This window comes from Macrosteles quadrilineatus, unplaced genomic scaffold, assembly GCF_028750875.1.
Source record: "Macrosteles quadrilineatus isolate MER2022 unplaced genomic scaffold, UCM_ALF_1.0 Scaffold_2__2_contigs__length_208266976, whole genome shotgun sequence".
NCBI classification, from domain to species: Eukaryota; Metazoa; Arthropoda; class Insecta; order Hemiptera; family Cicadellidae; genus Macrosteles; species Macrosteles quadrilineatus.
In genome coordinates, this window is record NW_026542595.1 from 23,885,004 (window position 1) to 23,902,790 (window position 17,787).

At 36.6% G+C, this 17,787-nt stretch overlaps 1 protein-coding gene across 3 annotated transcripts; it reads left to right on the forward strand.

Annotated features, from left to right (window-relative positions):
• Nucleotides 1-1,234: 1,234 nt before the first annotated feature.
• Nucleotides 1,235-16,593, forward strand: LOC128987877 (protein neuralized). 3 transcript variants are annotated; one of them, XM_054408944.1, is made up of 8 exons: nucleotides 1,235-1,429; nucleotides 6,542-6,714; nucleotides 8,082-8,196; nucleotides 8,411-8,657; nucleotides 8,890-9,410; nucleotides 12,989-13,138; nucleotides 13,606-13,829; nucleotides 14,807-16,593. In XM_054408944.1, the coding sequence occupies exons 1-8, from the start codon at nucleotides 1,300-1,302 to the stop codon at nucleotides 15,056-15,058; spliced, it is 1,812 nt and encodes a 603-aa protein (XP_054264919.1). In that variant the 5' UTR covers nucleotides 1,235-1,299; the 3' UTR covers nucleotides 15,059-16,593. The 3 variants fall into 3 exon arrangements, with proteins under 3 accessions (XP_054264919.1, XP_054264920.1, XP_054264922.1); XM_054408945.1 differs by having other exon boundaries at nucleotides 8,908-9,410; XM_054408947.1 differs by lacking the exon at nucleotides 1,235-1,429 and adding an exon at nucleotides 5,875-5,915.
• Nucleotides 16,594-17,787: the final 1,194 nt, after the last annotated feature.

The window sequence follows — 17,787 nt, forward strand, 5'->3', positions numbered from 1 at the left end:
TTCACAATCGATCATGTCTGTGCATTGGCAATATTACTGTATCATGGCTCTTGCTTTTCTCGCTCACGGCCACTCAATAATTTTAAAAACATGGATTTTATTGACTAGGCTACAGTAAACACTAGCTGAATTTTGTTTTACCTTCGGACTTTGGAGCTACTACATTTTACCATTACTACAACATTCTACGTGATTCTACCATTATGATAAGAATGCTGATGTATAACATTACTAAATTATTGTCATCTGAGAATATATGGATAATTATTGCCACTAGCTGTTACCCACGGGCTTCACCTCGTTTGACATATTAATAAGTTTTAATAAAACTATTTATTTGTTAATTTAAGTTGAAATAAACAAAACAGAATAAAGTAAAACATGACGTGATTTAGTCATGCGAACGAGCTCATCTTGAAAATGAACGAGCATTTAACATAAAAACCACATGAGGACAGGACGACGTCTGTCGCGCCAGCTAGTAAGGTAATAAATTAAAAGAATAACAAACAAATAAGTACAGCTGAGGTATTTTTAACATTAGGTATATGTAAAGTTCCCTTTAGAAAGGAATTATGCCCTTAAAGGGGAATTTATGAAATAATGGATAGTTTTGCGCAAGGTTTCTCGTCATGACGAACATTTCAACTATATGGTTTATGGGGTGTGACTTTTAGTTTTCTCAAAAGTTCATGCGTACTTTGGGATTTATATGTGGATATCCTAACGCAGTACAATACCGCAAATAATCGTTGTATCATTTAGAATCAATGTTCGTGCACTTCTAGGCTATATAATGTTTATTGACCAAACACTTTATTTAGTTGGATCATCAATGGTTCTGTACCAACCAAAATCCAAATTTCAATTTAATTTACCGATTCCTTTTTTTCTTAAAATTCAATTTGACGAGCTCTTGTTCTTGTGATAGAGCTTTTATTCCTCCTACTTGCTTGTCCATATTTTAGTTTCGTTTATCATGTTTATCACAGTTTTGTGTAGACAAAGTATAAAGTATGTAATAAGGTGAAATAGTTCTCTGTCTACACCTGTCCCTTTATTTAAAAATATTCAATGGAATTCTTTTCAATCGCAATTAAACAGAGGAGTGACAATGGTAGTCGGAGGGGTGGTGCCAGCTGTGCTGTTGTGTGTGAGGTGGTGGTGGTGGGAGATAGACGTGCCCCTGCCCCAGCCCCACGTCAGTGTCAGTCAGTCTCAGTCTCAGTCGCTCGCTGGACGTCGTCGTTAGTGGTCGTGCCGTGTACAATATTGTAGTGTCGTGTGTGGTGTGTGCCCATGGGGTTCAACAGCGCAGCCCCCCAACAACAACAACCACAGAGGTGTCATTGCGCTGTCGACGACATCTTAGCGCCTCTCCGTAGCAAGATGAAGGTGCTCAAGAAGATCAAACGCAGAATCGGACTCAGTATGTAGCCTTTTTCATGATTTGACAAGCTAATTATTGTTAGCGTAGTTAGAATTTTTAAGTATTTATTTCAGGTACGGTACCATTTCCAAAAAAATCATGAAGTTAAAAACAGAATTGAGATTTTGCTATTTTAAGGGACTATATAAAGCACCGAAGTTTTTTTACAGTTAACATACATTATGAAGTTTTAAAATGGTGTTGTTAAAGTGAAACCGATCTGATTGCGTTTTTAAAATGTGTAAGATCTAGCTGGACAGTATAGCTTTTTGTTGCTTGTAAAATGTTAAGTTTGCTCATGCCAACTAATGTTTCCTCATATAATGTACAAAATTATTTCAACCAATTAATTTGATTCATTCTCTTAGTGGGTGATGTTTTATAATCTGGCTCCAAGTCCAAGTAAACTATGATTTCACAGCTGATAGTGTTCCACACTAATGGATTATGAAAATGAGATTCGGTGATATTGCTAATGCTAATATTCATATTAAGCGGCGGCATCGTGCAATGAGAGTACAGTATTACAATAACACAATTTCTTGTCGATAACTGGTACAATATAGTGTATTAGTTGTGGTTATGGAAGTAGGCCTACGGTTGTCGTTGTAGAAGTGTTAAGGATAAACAGTGTGGTCCATCGTCCATCGTGGAGGTGTACTTAGTGTAATGTAATATGATGCATATAGCAAGACGGACAGACATGTAGACTGGGCGACTCCACTGTCGAGATAAGGTTAGGTTACTATCGCTATCAGGCCTCAGCAACAAACCAAACAAACATGTACATTGTACAACCCTGAACCCAGAGACCTACGGTGTCCGTCGTCGTCACTGTGGTTTAGACCATGTTGCACGGAAATAAAGCTGTAGGCCTATATACACATACAGTACTGCCTTCAATAAATACTGCTGTAGTTAAGTTATTTCTAACCTAGATAGAGTGAAAAACAAAACAGTCTTGTGAAAGAATCCAGGTTAAAATTAGGCAAGGTCAATTGTACTTCTACAGTATAATAGTTTCGTTGAGATTAAAGCTGTTGGAACTTTGATAGAAATTAAAAAGTTTACTTATCCATTCCGTGATGTTATGTATTGTTTTATCAATTTGTAGAACGAGTTGACTGACAATTCTAAAAAGCCAAATTTATAGTTTAGGGTACAAGCATTGACTATACATTCGTATATAGTCAATGGTACAAGTAAAAGATTGCGTACGGTTGAAACTTTCGTTCTTTTGATTCTATTGGCAAAAATCGATCGTATAGTGTTTAAGGGGAGCTTTGCAGCTGCCTGAGGGTACAGACAAAAGGATGCCGTTACCAATGGGAAGGTGGTGGGGGGAAGGGAGGTTACGCAAAGGTTGAGAACTAGCCAAGCCGCGGTGATAAGCATGGGAACGGAGATGTGCACGATTTAGAAAGTCGTCCTGTCCCATATAACAATACAATGGTAGACGGCACGCCACGCACTGCGAGGCACCCGTACATTGTAGCATCGATCTTGCAGCAAGGACACTCGCTGTACGATATTGTACTGATATCCGCCATCGCGACTGAATTAACATAACATGTGTGGCTCTTTTGCCAAATATGACTGTTGTCGTTTGGATGCCTGAATTACAGTCGTATTGATGGCAAAGACCAGATAGGAGTAGACTTAAATGTCAATTACTTTATTGAATCTGTGATAAAATGTTTTCATTAAGACAGGACATGTCATAGTTGCTGAAAGTAGATGTAGTATCGTGACTGTCGCATCGCGTGACGTGATCGCCATTGCTCACCTATATTTAGCAAGATACATTGCACAAAGTTGCCTCTTGAGCGGCGAACATGACTCAAAACATTAGAGGCATTAGTTTGCAGTGTCGCGTGTAATCCTCCTAGGTCGCGTGGCGTGGTCAGCTTGAAGCAAGATGCATGGCATAAAGTTGCATCTTCGCACGGATCCGTGCTCATTGTGCACATGCTTTTGTTTCGTTCGACCCATACAATATTGACTCGTATCGTATTGCACTTAACTTAATTGGTTACGCCGGTAGACTTCCTGTTAATGTTACTTGACGTATATTGCACAAAAGAAACACTCGTTAAAATGTATCAAAATAGAGGTACCTACAGTATTGTTACCTATCTGCTAATTTTTGCGTTTTTCATCCTTTGTGGTCACTTAAAATTTATCAAGAAATCGTTGTTTGTAACAGCAAGAATTGTAAGCCACATTTTAGCGGTTCCTCCCATTCACTGTAGAGCAATTTCATACAAACAGCGCCAACAGCGGTGTTGTCCGTCGCTCTCCTGCGGCGGACACGCTGTAGGCTGCCGTGGGAACGGTGCTTCCAATTACGGCAATTCTATGAATTGAAGTATCCGGCGGCTCGGCGCCCACCCTTAACTTCTAATTAGCCTCAAAGTCTCGCCGTTCATATACCAACATGTATAATAACCGGTGAACACGGGTTTTGTATGTGGTTTATTCGTGGGTAAAATTGCTGGTTTCGTCACTACAGGAAAATTAATCTATTTATACATACACCATTTTCCGTCATAGCTCCGACTCGTTCTTGGACTGACTGATCACAGCTTTATAGAGTCTGAAAATCGAACCCCGGTCATCCACTACAAGGACGAGGCAGAGCTGCGATAAATAATGTGGTAATAGCTCTGGCGACCAATCGCAATTAATTAATAAATGTTACTACGTTCACTTGCTTTGACTTACTGCCTACTGCCCTACTGAACGTACTGTAGGCCTACACGTACTGTATCGGACGTAATATGCCAGGTATTGATTGTAGTGTAGTGTTAAGAGTGTAGGGATTGTGCTAGGTAGATGTGACACGTGACGATTATTTAGCCTCACGTGACCAAGTAGGCCAAGTTGAGGCTCAGCTAAAACTACGTAATGATTCAGTTCCACTCCTACACACTCGTCTTGCTGAATCTCACTTCCGGTTCCGGCGATAACTGCTCAAACGGCTTGCTCGCCAAGTCCCACCATCATATCCATCACGTAACTTTAATGTGCATGATTATAATAAAATAAGCACGGATGATAGATAACAACTGTTTTGTTTCAGTCTTTTCAGGAACAATTCCGGTTAACAAAACAACTCATGTTAATTTATAACCAACCTAGTTTATTTATAATCTAGTTAACAATAGGCCTATAACATTACAGGTAATCGTTGAAATACGGTACAGGATACTGACAGCTCTCTGCAACCTTAACACTAGTGACCTTTCGGCAACGCGCTTTTGGTTAATTGTTTCCTATCATGCAACAAGATGCTTTAAAAATGTTCGATTTACACTAATTCTACACTCCACGAGTTATCAATTGCCGAGGCAATATAGTCGCCTCGGTAAACCGGATGATAATGCGTAATGCTGGTTATTGTATCCTTCCTTCACCATCAGTTTGGTGATGTAATTTGCTGTTTCTCAACGTCCGTCCTAGACTTGGATGTAGTGAAGTACAGTATTATGATATCAAAGTCATTTCACTCCCAATTAGGAACATTCCTACCTAGCTAATTACGCAACTGTACGATATTGTTGTTACTTTAGATTCTTCGTCCATCCAACGGTAACAACTAGTATCATTGCGCTATATTACGCCGATGATGCCGTACACTGAGGTACGCTTTGTCGGGTAGTGTGTAGTGTGTAGTGTGAAGGGGCGGAGGAGGGGCCAAGCCAGAAGCCGCTGGTCTTTGTCTGTGACAAGTCATTTCTGTCAAGTTCACGGTTCATTGTCTCGTCAACTGGCTTCCTGTCCACGACCACTGGTCAATCTCAGCTACTCAGGGCTGTGGCTAATTGTGACACACGAGACTGTTATGGCCTATTGCGATGGAATAAATTTTACTGTTCCGACCATTACAGCAACCAAAATAATTTCTTTGTTAACTACGGTATACAGCTAATTTTGAAATAAATTTTCAAATTCAAATGGACGTCTAAAGTAATTCACATTCCTCTCGACGATCCAGTGATTCAGAGAGTTTTCCCCAATGAAGTTATTCGAGGAATTCATTCAGCGCAGTTAGTTTTGATTTGATCCTATTTATAGGTTTACAATTTACTTCATTGTGGCGTATTTACAATAAAAAGTAGATGACGAAACAGAAAGCTGTGTATATACGATGACCCTTGGCTCTTCTACGCAACAGATGATCAGTCAAGTTATTTACTAAGCCATTTTCTAATTCAATTCCGAAAAACTTAATCCGCCTCTCTAATACTTGGAAGACGCCCGCGTGTGCGCCTCATAACCAGAGCAGAGACAGTGACTCACTGCGACTGCGGCGCGGCTGTTCGTTCGCTGTTGTGGTGGTGGCGGGAAGTTCCCTTGAGCCCGCGGCCTCGCTCGACGCTCGTTGTTTCCGCGTCTCGCGTCGCTTCACTGCGTCTACGTCAGTCGCAGCGCCGTACCGCGAGTATGGTCGTCGCGTTTAGATACCCGTCCCTACTGCATGCTAGTAAGTTTCAACTCGGCAACTTTCTTAATTTGATCCCATAGTTTAAAATTTGTCGTTTCTATTTTTTCACATGTATTTTTATCCAAATTAGGGCTGTAACAACAAAATATTACTGATAAACATTGCCTATTTTATAAACTTGACTTAGTCTAATGATTTCAAAAAATATTTCTCAACTTTTGCCTAACTATAAATATTATCAGTGTTCAGCCTTAATTTTTTTACTGAGCTCAGGTATGGTTTAATTTGACTTCAGGCAGATTTAGACACCCCAATGTTAAAGTTGTAGGCTATTAAAAAATCAATTGAGCGACAGACCGTGCTGATGTCAATCACTGATTTGTGTCTATTATGTTTTTATGTCAATATTTCAACCAAACCACGGAAATCATCTTATACATGTCACCAAACTATCCTAGTATCAAGAAGTAAAATGGAGTAGTGTTGGAGAAAATATAATTTAATCTACAGTAATAAAACTCTATGAGTGGCTCATTTAACTTTTTTTAAGAAATGGCTACATTTAGTCTAAATGGGAGGTATGTCTTCTCCAGCTCTAGCATCCAAAAGTGGATTAATTTACAGTATTCCAGTGTGATTGTCCTAACGCATCTATGTGTTTGCAGCGCCTCGCAATTCGTCCAGCAGTGCAGGCACCAACAATCTGCCTCCCCTGCTGTTCCACCAAGTACATGGAGACAACATCCGACTGTCCCGTGATGGAGCTGTGGCTCGCAGAGCTGAGAGTTTCTGCAAGGGAGTCACATTCACTAACCGACCAGTCAAGATCTCTGAGAAGGTAATCACAATTATATGTTGTGCTTTGAAATTAATAAGTCAACAACTGTCAAGTCATATACAGAACGATAGATAAATTTGTTTGTTCACCTTGACACTATCACTACTCCAGTTTATAGTGCATTAAGTCAGTGCATTCAAGTTCTCTTTACCTCTGCCACAGACAAAATGTGTTGTCCATTGTCTGTGCTTCTGCACAATTCTTTATAAAGGGTGCACCAAAAAAACCTGACGGTTTCTGTTTTGTAATAAGTCAGCTGTTATACTAGCTAGAGACCTCATTGTTGTAGTGACCGATTGCTTATTTTATGCAATTTTTAGGTTATGTTTGGTAAAACATCACTTCCTCGAAAGAAAGTTACTGTCTAGTGTTGTGTGGCACTGTTTGGAGTCATCTGACTATATGTTTTTGAGGACGAAAGTGGGAACACCCCCTGTCACTGTAAACTCGGAACGCTATGTGGAAATACTGAGGGATTTTTTGGTTCCAACCAACTGGGAACCAACTGGGAACAACTGGGAATGTTAGGAGGGATATACATGACCAACACATGGTTTCAACAGGACGACGCAATTGTCATACATCCAATTATTCAATTTTGCGTGAACTCTTTCCCGGTAAAGGGATCTCTTGGTTTGGTGATGTGCTGTGATCAGCTCGATCCCCAGACTTAATTTCGTGTGACTGTTGGCTATGGGGATACTTAAAAAACAAAGTGTTTGTCTCGAAATTTTGAACCATCCCTAAACTCAAGCAGTGTATCCGGGATGACATTGCTTCTATTCATCAGGCGAAGGTGACTGTAAATATGAAACAAAAAATGGGAAGGATGTTTAGGAGAAGGTCCCACCTAAGAGATATAATTGTTCATAAATGAAAATGGCATAGTAGTGTGTACAATATAATATTATTTAATACATAAGATTGTATTTTGTTCTTGAGTTATTTAGTATTATAAACCGTCAGGTTATTTTAGCGCACCCTGTACTATTACTAGATGGATAGGCTTATTTTTTACTCTTGTATACTTTTTCAGATTGAAAATATATAATTAATTAATTATTTAAATTTTTGTGGTGTTAAACGTTAAACATTGTGTTAAACTCAGAAAGGAAGTTGAATAATACTAGTATAATCATTACTTTTATCTTGAAACAAACTTGTAATGTTTATGAAAACCAAACAAGAACAATATTGTAAGTTTTACTTGCTATTTGACTTAAATATACATCCTACAATATGTCTTCGTTTAGGCACATCAAACTACTCAATAGTAATGAACGAAGTCTTAACGATAACCATAATTGAAAATAATATATATTAAATAAATTTCTGTGTAACTATAGGTCATGCATGGTATGTTTCAGGTGTATGTAAAGTTCCTAGATGTATCCAACAATTGGAGTGGAGTTATCAGATTCGGCTTCACATCCAATGATCCCAGTAATCTACGACATGCTCTTCCAAAGTATGCCTGTCCAGGTTAGTCTCATTATTATCAAACTTTTTCTCAAGATTATTCAAAATACTTACTTTGAATTACTAATCAATCTGTGAATTACTATTACGGTTCCACTGGAATCACTTTACCAATTATGATAACAATTAAGTAGCAAAACTGATGTAGATTGTCAAAATGAATAAATCAGTTTTAAACATATCATTTGGTTTTTAATAATGCCTGATTGTGTTCTAGATTTAACCAACAAGGCGGGCTACTGGGCCAAAGCTCTAGCAGAGAGGTTCTGTGAGAGAGACACAGTCCTGTTCTACTATGTTACCCATGCTGGTGATGTGCACTTCGGCATCAATGGAGAAGAGAAAGGAATCTTCTTCAGTGGTGTGGAGACCCGAGGCCAGCTATGGGCCATGATAGATGTGTATGGCAACTCTACAGCAATAGAACTACTGGACGCCAGACATCAGCTCAACAATAGTAGAAGGTACTGCTCTTTCCTTGTCATTGCAATCATTAACTTTTGACATGAATTTTTGTTAATTCAAACATTTATGGATCATGTGATTTTCATGATTAGCAAATGTAAGAATAGAAGAAGTAGCAGTAAATATATATTTCAGAAGGAACCCCTCCAATATACCCATATAGTATTGTAATACTACTATGTTACCACTAACCAAATAACAGTTTTTATTTTGGTCCTAATGATTTAATAGATGTATCTTATGTTACAGAAATCCAGCTGTAAGCAACGGTGAAATGAGCCCGGATGTAGACAGGCTCATAATGCCGTCGATGGCTGCTCTCAGCATACAAAACAGTCCAAGGATTGAAGATGTGTCAGAGCAAGTTCCTCCGCCTCCTCGCTTCCAGCAGCCCGGCGTCCACTTCACACCACTGCCTTTCCACAGGACTCGGGGCCGCAACGTGAGACTCAGCAACAATTGCTGCATAGCCAGTAGGACAGACACGGAGTTCTGCCAAGGATATGTCTTCACTGCACGGCCGATACAACTTGGCGAGCGTATTGTCATCCAGATCCTAGCTACAGAGCCAATGTACCTGGGGGCTCTAGCCTTGGGACTGACCAGCTGTGACCCCACGACACTCAACCCTCTAGACCTGCCAGACGACAGTGACCTCCTGTTGGACAGACCAGAGTACTGGGTGGTCAGCAAGGATGTGGCCAACTGTCCACAGAGAGGAGATGAACTGGCTTTCTGCATAACTCATCAGGGTAAGTAATTTACTATCTGCACACAGACTTTACAGTCAGCAATTATAGTTTGATTGTGATAGTAAGCATTACAGCTAAAAACTCCATCCCGCTGTAAATAAAGCTAAGCTATGAAAAATGCCACAAACTTGAATCTCCAGATGAATGTTTGTGATAAACCACTATAGACCAATGTTTACTAACATGTAGAATCGGTTTAGGCAAAATAAGGACGATTCACGGCTGTCAAAAAATGTTATCAATTACAAAAAGTTATTGACATTATTTAAGTTTGGCCAAGTTTGGTAGCTATTTGCCATCTTGCTTTAAAGTTTAAATATGCTGTATGACTTGTTAAAATTATTTCAACGCCTTTTTCTCCTGTTCTTGTCATATTAGATCTTACAAACATAGCTAGGCCTCATTTGATTAGTACATTAATAGTATATAAAATTTCATAACAAGATTAGAAAGTGAGTCATTACATATTTGAGAACATATGTTTAAAGTTAAAGATTGATCAAACACTTTAAATGGGGTCGAGAATATATAATGACCCACTTTCGCTTCTGTTTTGAACGTTAATTTTCAAATAAAAGTAGGCATTGGAATATTTCTTTATTCCAGTTGAGAACATTTAAATCTGATTAAGGATTTTTTGGGATTTAATGCCTTCTATTACAAATTTTCATTGATTATACAGTTTTGGCTGTTGCAAATTGAAACAGTTGATGAAACAATAACAAATGTTTGTTTATGTTAGCAAAATCCAAAAAATAGTGAACATTACTTTTGAATAGTAATGTAGTGATGAATTTTGGCAGGTGATAAGCGTATAACAATACCCCCGCAGCAGCAAACCTGCAGACGAATTTCCATTTACCAGTATTGGATTTTAGTGGCTTGTAGGGACAGAAGTCCCTAAAAATCTCAAATGTAATGTAAAACAAATTATTGTAGACCTAATATTTAAACAAATTAAGAATTAATTTATCAATTTGTCAGGATAGATATCCCTGTACACCATATCCTTTGACACAATATTCTCTTTGTTTGTCTTGGTTTTTGGTATTAATTTTCAATAAAAAATTTAATTAACTCCTTCCACAGTTTTAAATCTGCTCAAGGCAACAAATGTGTAAGAACCCCATAACCAACATTTTTTTGCAGTTGTGTGATTTCTGCACCAAACAATTTGTTAAAAATGTGTGTATAGGCCAACTAAAAAGTCAAAATTGGGAAAAAAATTTGGTTATGGAGTTTCTGCAATAAACGATTCAACTATTTGTGAGTGAATATACTGTTTCCTATTAAAATACTGTTACTAACTGTAAAAAAATCCTAAATACTTTGGCACTATGGTTCCGTAGCCCAGTTGTCAAAGTGAATCGCCAAATTCCTTTTCTTTGGCATTGACACACTTATTTTAGTTAGTTTAAGAAACACAAAGAAACGGAATCTATTTCCAGATTTTACTGTTTTGCTCCCTTTACTATATTTATATTTATATACTATGCATGCTATGTTTTATTATTTGAACCTTTTTTGCTTGGAACAACCAAAATTCCAAAATTATTTTATATTTAAGGCAGTAAATGATTAAAATCTCCCTCAAACAATATTATTTTTCCGCCCTGTCCTTAACCGCCCCCTATGCTGTGCACCATTCCCAATAACTCTCCTTCGTGGTCGTGTTATTCCCCTAACTTGATACATTTCAACACTGCATTACCATTCTAACCAAAAAACAAAACAAAACACTAAAACTAATAAACAAACAAATATGCAATGTTTACATCAGCTGTCATATTTAACCCTCCCAGTGTTACTTGACGAAAATTCGGCAAGCACCACACTTTGTATAGTGTTACTTGCCGATTTTTCGACAAGCAGACATCGTTTACGGCGAAGGCTCTATAACTGACTGAATCGGATTGAACTGGATCGAGTTAGGTATCGTTCTTTCCGTTACATTCTAAGCTGTCTCCAGATGACTGTCTCTAAGCGCTATTCATTTTAGTTCTGAAAATATTGTAGCAGACAGCTGACGTGCGTGTATTTGTAAACAGCTAGGTTCCCCCGGACCGATGACTGATGTGTTTTATTACGTTTATCATTGTTTTAGTGTTAAAAATCAAAAGTAGTGATATACGTGGTGCATTATAAGAAGATTTAAGTGGTTTTGAAGTGCTGGTTGATGATCCTGAAGAAGTAGGTAGTGATATTGATGTAAATTATCAGCCAGATTCCTAGCTATGGTTAGGCTATGCATTCTTAGCTAAACGCTATGTACTGAAATCAGTTTTTTGCCCATAACTTATTTATTTGCAAATATACTTCCTTATATTATTATATATTTGTAATCCTCATAAAATTTAGAACAAAGTGGCTATTTTCAAATATTTATAGGCCTATAATTTATACAATTTCATTAGGCGCGAACTTATTTTTTTTTTGAAAATTTTCGAAATTATATTTTTTTTACCTAAAAAATTTTTTTTTTTGAAAAAATGTTCCTTATGTTTTATATATAATATTGAAGCCCATGATTTTCCAAACAAAATGGTATATAGAACATTAGAATTAACATTGTTTTAAGCTTCTCAGATCCGTTTTAATAAAACCTTGCAAATGCGCCAAAAATAGGTGGACATTAAGGCCTAAACTATGGACACTTGGAGGGTTAAAACAGCTTATAGAAACACTGTAGCAGTACTTCCATGAGAAAATAACTGTATCTTTGACGGCCTGTGGGGCAGAGCACGGGTAATTTTTGACACTTATGATATTTTCCCCACCATCCTTGGACCTTAAGCTTAAAAATGAATCCTCAACAGCCATGCTACCTTTTTCCTAGCTCGAGATATTTCGTGGGGACCGATTAGCTTACGGAATTATAGAAATATTTAAATAACATTAGATTTAACAAGTACCTAGGTTTGCTGCTACAGGGAGAGTATATAATAAGGTGTGTTTTTTAGTAAAATATAAATAGGTAGCTTATAAAATAAATAAATTTACCAAGTTTGATAAAAATATATCCATAAACAAGCAAACTACAACCAGTTTACTTATTCTCCATAAGAATAACTTGGGCATTTTAAATTTACAATTTATTCAATTTTCTACTTAGCCAAATACTACACAAAAACACTCCAATATATTAAATTATTTGTTTATTTAAGCTCTTTGAAATGGTGTACAGAGAAATTTGGGAAATTTTATGTTTTGAGTGTCAAAAGATAAAAAAACCAATTTTTACCCCATAAACCCGTTCCCATAGTCCGATCATGCTGGTTTGCGAACTCATTCAAGTTTATCCCGCCCTACACCTTCAAGCCAAATTAAAAAAAATTTGAGAAAAATTATTCAAGTTGTCATGTTTGCGGACGTATACATTCAGTATATATAAAGATTTGAACGAATAGTGTTTGTGGCCTCTAGGGACATAAAAAGAAAAAGTATATCGGTTCTGGGCCTAGGTCTTACCGTGCCACCTATGGTAATAGCTACTTCCCTATAGAGAAATTTGCTAAATATAGGTGAAAACAGATATTTATTTGTTAAGTTACAACTAATAATGTTTTAATGTTTTACAGGTGAAGTGCAGATGAGTAAAAACGGATGTACCCCGACTGTTCTGATGCATGTTGATCAATCTCTGACACTCTGGGCCTTCTTTGATGTCTACGGATCTACTCAGAAAATTAGGGTCCTAGGAAGCTCCATAATTGAACACCCCCGGCCAGGTGAGATTTACATCTAGCCTACTTGTACAAGCCTCTTCATGTTTTTATCATTCTCATAAAGATTTGTTTTTTCTGTTGTCATACTCTCTAACAAGAAGGTAAAATGTTCTCTCTTTTTTATGAATCCCAAAACAAAATTATTGTTTTTAAATTATTTATATTGTTGGGTTTTTTAAAAATCATTCTCCTTCTGCTTATTATTATTATTGAAAACAAATATTTTGTATAGATTTTTTATATAGAGTATTTGTGGTGTGAGAGAACTTGTCTTTATGAATACTGTATATAATGATTTAAAATTGTGAGTTTTTTTCATCTTAACACCTATACAAATATTTAGATGCTAGACCTAAGTGTTAACAACATTTTTTTTTAATAACGTGCAAACAAATTAGCATGAACCTTTTGTTGAAGTGTTTTTATTCATGTATAAGTTAGTTGATTTATACGGTGTGTTTATGTTTCAGTGTGCACATCACCAGGCCCAGCCCCAGTGGTGGCCTCCAGCAGTAGAGGTAGTGGTGGGGCACTGAGAGTGGCACTGCCAGAGCCGCAGGTGGTACAGCTAGCGGGGGGTGTAGGTGGAGGCACTGTATTGGTGGTCAATCTGCCTCCCTCCACCCCTACACCTCCTCACCCTCACAACCCTTCAGCAACTCTGCTATCTACCTACAGCCACACTTACATTGAGGTGAGAAGAGTGTCCTGTATAATATTTTAATGAATTTCAGTCTCGATTATCGGTCCTTTTTAGTTTTCTGACCCTCCCTGTGGACAATCAAACACTTAAAGTTGCGTGCTACACCACATATGGCATGACTGTACACCACAAACGGGTACATCACAACAATTCCTATTGCCGCCCTGTCATCAGAGCATATGCGTCAGGCTTTAGAATAGTTTTTTGTGAGTTTTAGCTTTTTGCATTCTATATTGATTGTAGTAGGGGATTGGATCTGTGGCTGAAAGAATGAGTAGCCTATCACTTCATGTTATTTTTTCCAACTACACTTCTATAACTCATTGAAACCTTTATTAGGTAATACATAATGAAAAATACAATATTTAGAAAAGGTTTTTGATCACACGCGATATAAATTTGTAGAAAACACACAAAATAGTAGAATAACTACTAATAATTTTAAGCTGTTTGAGCAGTTTGGTTGGTAAGGTTAGGTTAGGTTAGATAACACTGCTCTAACCCAACCAAACTTCTCGAACAGCTTAAAATTAGTTTTTTGAGTACCGGTAACCGATCTAATTCGGTATCTCATTGTTGCAACAAAGACAACGTGATTTGTTACCGCGGGCCGCTGCTGGACGCTACAGCGAACCTTTATCTCTCCCAGTCAGATAAGATTATAAGACAGACAACAATGCCGTCGTAAATACCTGGAAATGATTGCATTCTACTAAACAAAGTACTCTTTCATTGAAAAACTACTTTTTGTACAGAAATGTTCTAACAAGTTTAGGAGTTGTGGGCACGTAACAGATTTTGACCTAACTTTTTTGTAGTGAATTTCCCTACAGGGAAAGGCTATTACTGTAGGTGGCACAGCAAGACCTATTTTCTTTACCGATTGGTTCAAAATACAGTTTAGTTATGATATTATAACTTGAAATGTATTCAAATAATTGTTTTAATTCAAATATTGTTGATTGCAGCCAGTGTCGCAGTCCTACTCTACGTTAGACTCTCCTAGCATGAGGGAGTGGGTGGAGACGAGTGTGACAGCTCCATCGGGCTCAGAGTGTTCCATCTGCTACGAGCGCACTATCGACTCTGTGCTGTACATGTGTGGCCACATGTGCATGTGCTACGACTGTGCAGTGCAGCAGTGGCGAGGAAAGGGTGGTGGCCATTGTCCTCTGTGTCGGGCTGTCATACGCGACGTCATCCGTACTTACAAGTCCTGATAACCAACTGACCATCACACTCGTCACTCTGTACAAAAAATACATTAAGCGCATTTATAGCCTAATATGTTACTCTACGGGAATGTACTGTACGAGAGTCCTAATTAGCAAGACTGTTAATCTCGTGAGACTATGTCTTTTCGAAGCTCATTATGATTTAATTTCTTCTGGCCTAAGATGTGCGTTTTATGGATATGATGCTTGCAGAGCAATAAGTGAATGAAATGTAGGCTTTATGTACTGCAGGTCAATTATGGTATATTAATGAGGTTTAGTTTTGTTTGTTTTTCATTATTGGAGAATCATATTGGCAGCACATTGCAATTGGAGAACATTGTAATGCTAAGACCTGATTTAACTTGAAGAATAGTTTTTTTTATTATGGCCAAAAAATTATGGCCTGACAAAATCAGATCAGCTAACAACTGAAATGGGTTATTGTTTGACATTATTTTGTGATATAGAAAGCCAGTTATACTTTGTTATTTTTCTATTTTGTTATGATTATAATTCCTAAAGTAGGTAAAGCAGGTGTGTGATTAAAGACGTTATTAGTTTATAATCAAGTGTTCAAAACTCGACCAAAACTATTTTAATGACACTTTTATTGGTTACCCTAAATTCAAAATAATATTGTCAAAAAACCTTTTTTCAAGCCATTTACATAAGTACAACATTGTTTGCTATAGTCTGTTATCTTAGTTCTGTGGATGATTGTGGAGCCTAGTCTCACAGTCCACAGTTTAACTGGTTAAAATATGTGGAAGCTGGCAAATAAAATTAATCATCCTGAATAAAAACTGAGAAATTAAAAGAATAATTGTTTTAACCTAAAAAAAGTCTAGTCACACACCTTCAATCGACATTATGCTGTTGCTCATTCAATTCTGCAATGGGCATTCCATTACTTTGTTAACACAGACTGTTTGTTTTGTAAGTTTTGTATTTATGTAAATTAGTGTAACTTTTGCATATGTTGAAACTTTATTATTGAAATGTGTACAGTGAAAAATATTCTTTACTTCTATCCTTTATTATTTATTATTATATATATGTATTCTAAGTAATAGTGAATCTCTAGTCATGGCATTATGGATATATTATAATAATTTTTATCTCTCAACCAAACATGTTTTTGTTTATACTTTGTAATAGTAACAGATTGAAAATTAATTGGCATCTCACATATTTGTGTAATTATTCTTGTTTAATCATATGTATTAATTTTCTATTCCTGTGTTCAATTGACAAGCTTGTTTTCTTGAAAATCTACTTTTGATGTAGACACAAAAATTTGACAAATTCATTTGACCAATGTTACTGTTACTATGTTTACAAACGATTTTCATTCCAAAGTGCAATATGTTTTTTTATCTTGTGCTACTAGAAACGAGGCTTATTAAAATTATCTCAAAAAATTATATACTTTATGCTCTGGACACGTTACTGTTTTAAGCTGTTTTTGTATGTCTGCAGTAAAAATTTGTTACTAATTGAATAATAATATTATATACAAACACAATTTTCTGTTCTTATTTTACCACCTTTTAAATCATTACTAGTGAACCTGTTGCTTGAATTCAAGCAATTACGAAGTATTACAGGTGGTATTGTAAAACAAATGACAGTCATAATTTACAATGACTTTAACCCTCAGAGTGTCCCTTGTTTTGGCCTTAATGTCTACCTATTTTTTTGCTCATTTGCAAGGTTTTATTAAAACGGATCTAAGAAGCTGGAAAACAATGTTAATTATACTGTTCTATATACCATTTTGTTTGGAAAATCATGGGCTTCAATATTATACATAGAACATATGGAACATTTGTTTCAAAAAAAATTTTTGGAAAAAAAAATATATTTTGGAAAATTAAAAAAAAAAATAAGTTTGCGCTCAATGAAGTTGTATAAATTATAGGCCTATAAATATTTGAAAATATCCACTTTGTTCTAAATTTTATGAGGATTACAAATATATAATAATATAAGGAAGTAGATTTGCAAATAAATAAGTTATGGGCAAAAAACAGATTTCAGTACATAGCGTTTAGCTAAGAATGCATAGCCTAACCATAGCTAGGAATCTGGCTGATAATTTACATCAATACCACTACCTACTTCTTCAGGATCATCAACCAGCCCTTCAAAATCACTTAAATCTTCTTATAATGCACCACGTATATCACTACTTTTGATTTTTAACACTAAAACAATGATAAACGTAATAAAACACATCAGTCATCGGTCCAAGGTTAACCAAGCTGTTTACAAATACGCACGTCAGCTGTCTGCTACAATATTTTCGGAACTAAAATGAATAGCGCTTAGAGACAGACCTCCCGAGAAAGCTCTGAATCTGTCAAATAAAACGATACCTAACTCGATCCAGTTCAATCCGATTTTGTCAGTCATAGAGCCTTCGCCGTAAACAGTGGTCGCTGCAGCGACAAATAACACTCGGAGGGTTAAAGAGTCGACTCAAAGATTATAGAAATGCTCACGATGTACATAACAGCTCGATATAATCAACTATCTTATCATTTTTTTAAAGCTGACCTTGATTTTTAGTGTTTTCTACAAATGTTATTAGCATAGACTAACCAACACAAGGGAGTATGTTTTATCTATGCTATTAGGTTGTCCATAATAACGATTATAAATTTTTAAAATACATTATTTGTATTTCTATTTCTTCTTCTTGGTTGTGTTCTATGACTTTCCTATGTTTC

Coding starts and splice junctions, on each gene's coding strand:
- LOC128987877 (XM_054408944.1), top strand. CDS start 1,300: ATGGGGTTCAACAGCGCAGCCCCCCAACAACAACAACCACAGAGGTGT. Junction 1,430..6,541: donor CAAACGCAGAATCGGACTCA/GTATGTAGCCTT, acceptor ATGTGTTTGCAG/CGCCTCGCAATTCGTCCAGC. Junction 13,139..13,605: donor AATTGAACACCCCCGGCCAG/GTGAGATTTACA, acceptor TTTATGTTTCAG/TGTGCACATCACCAGGCCCA.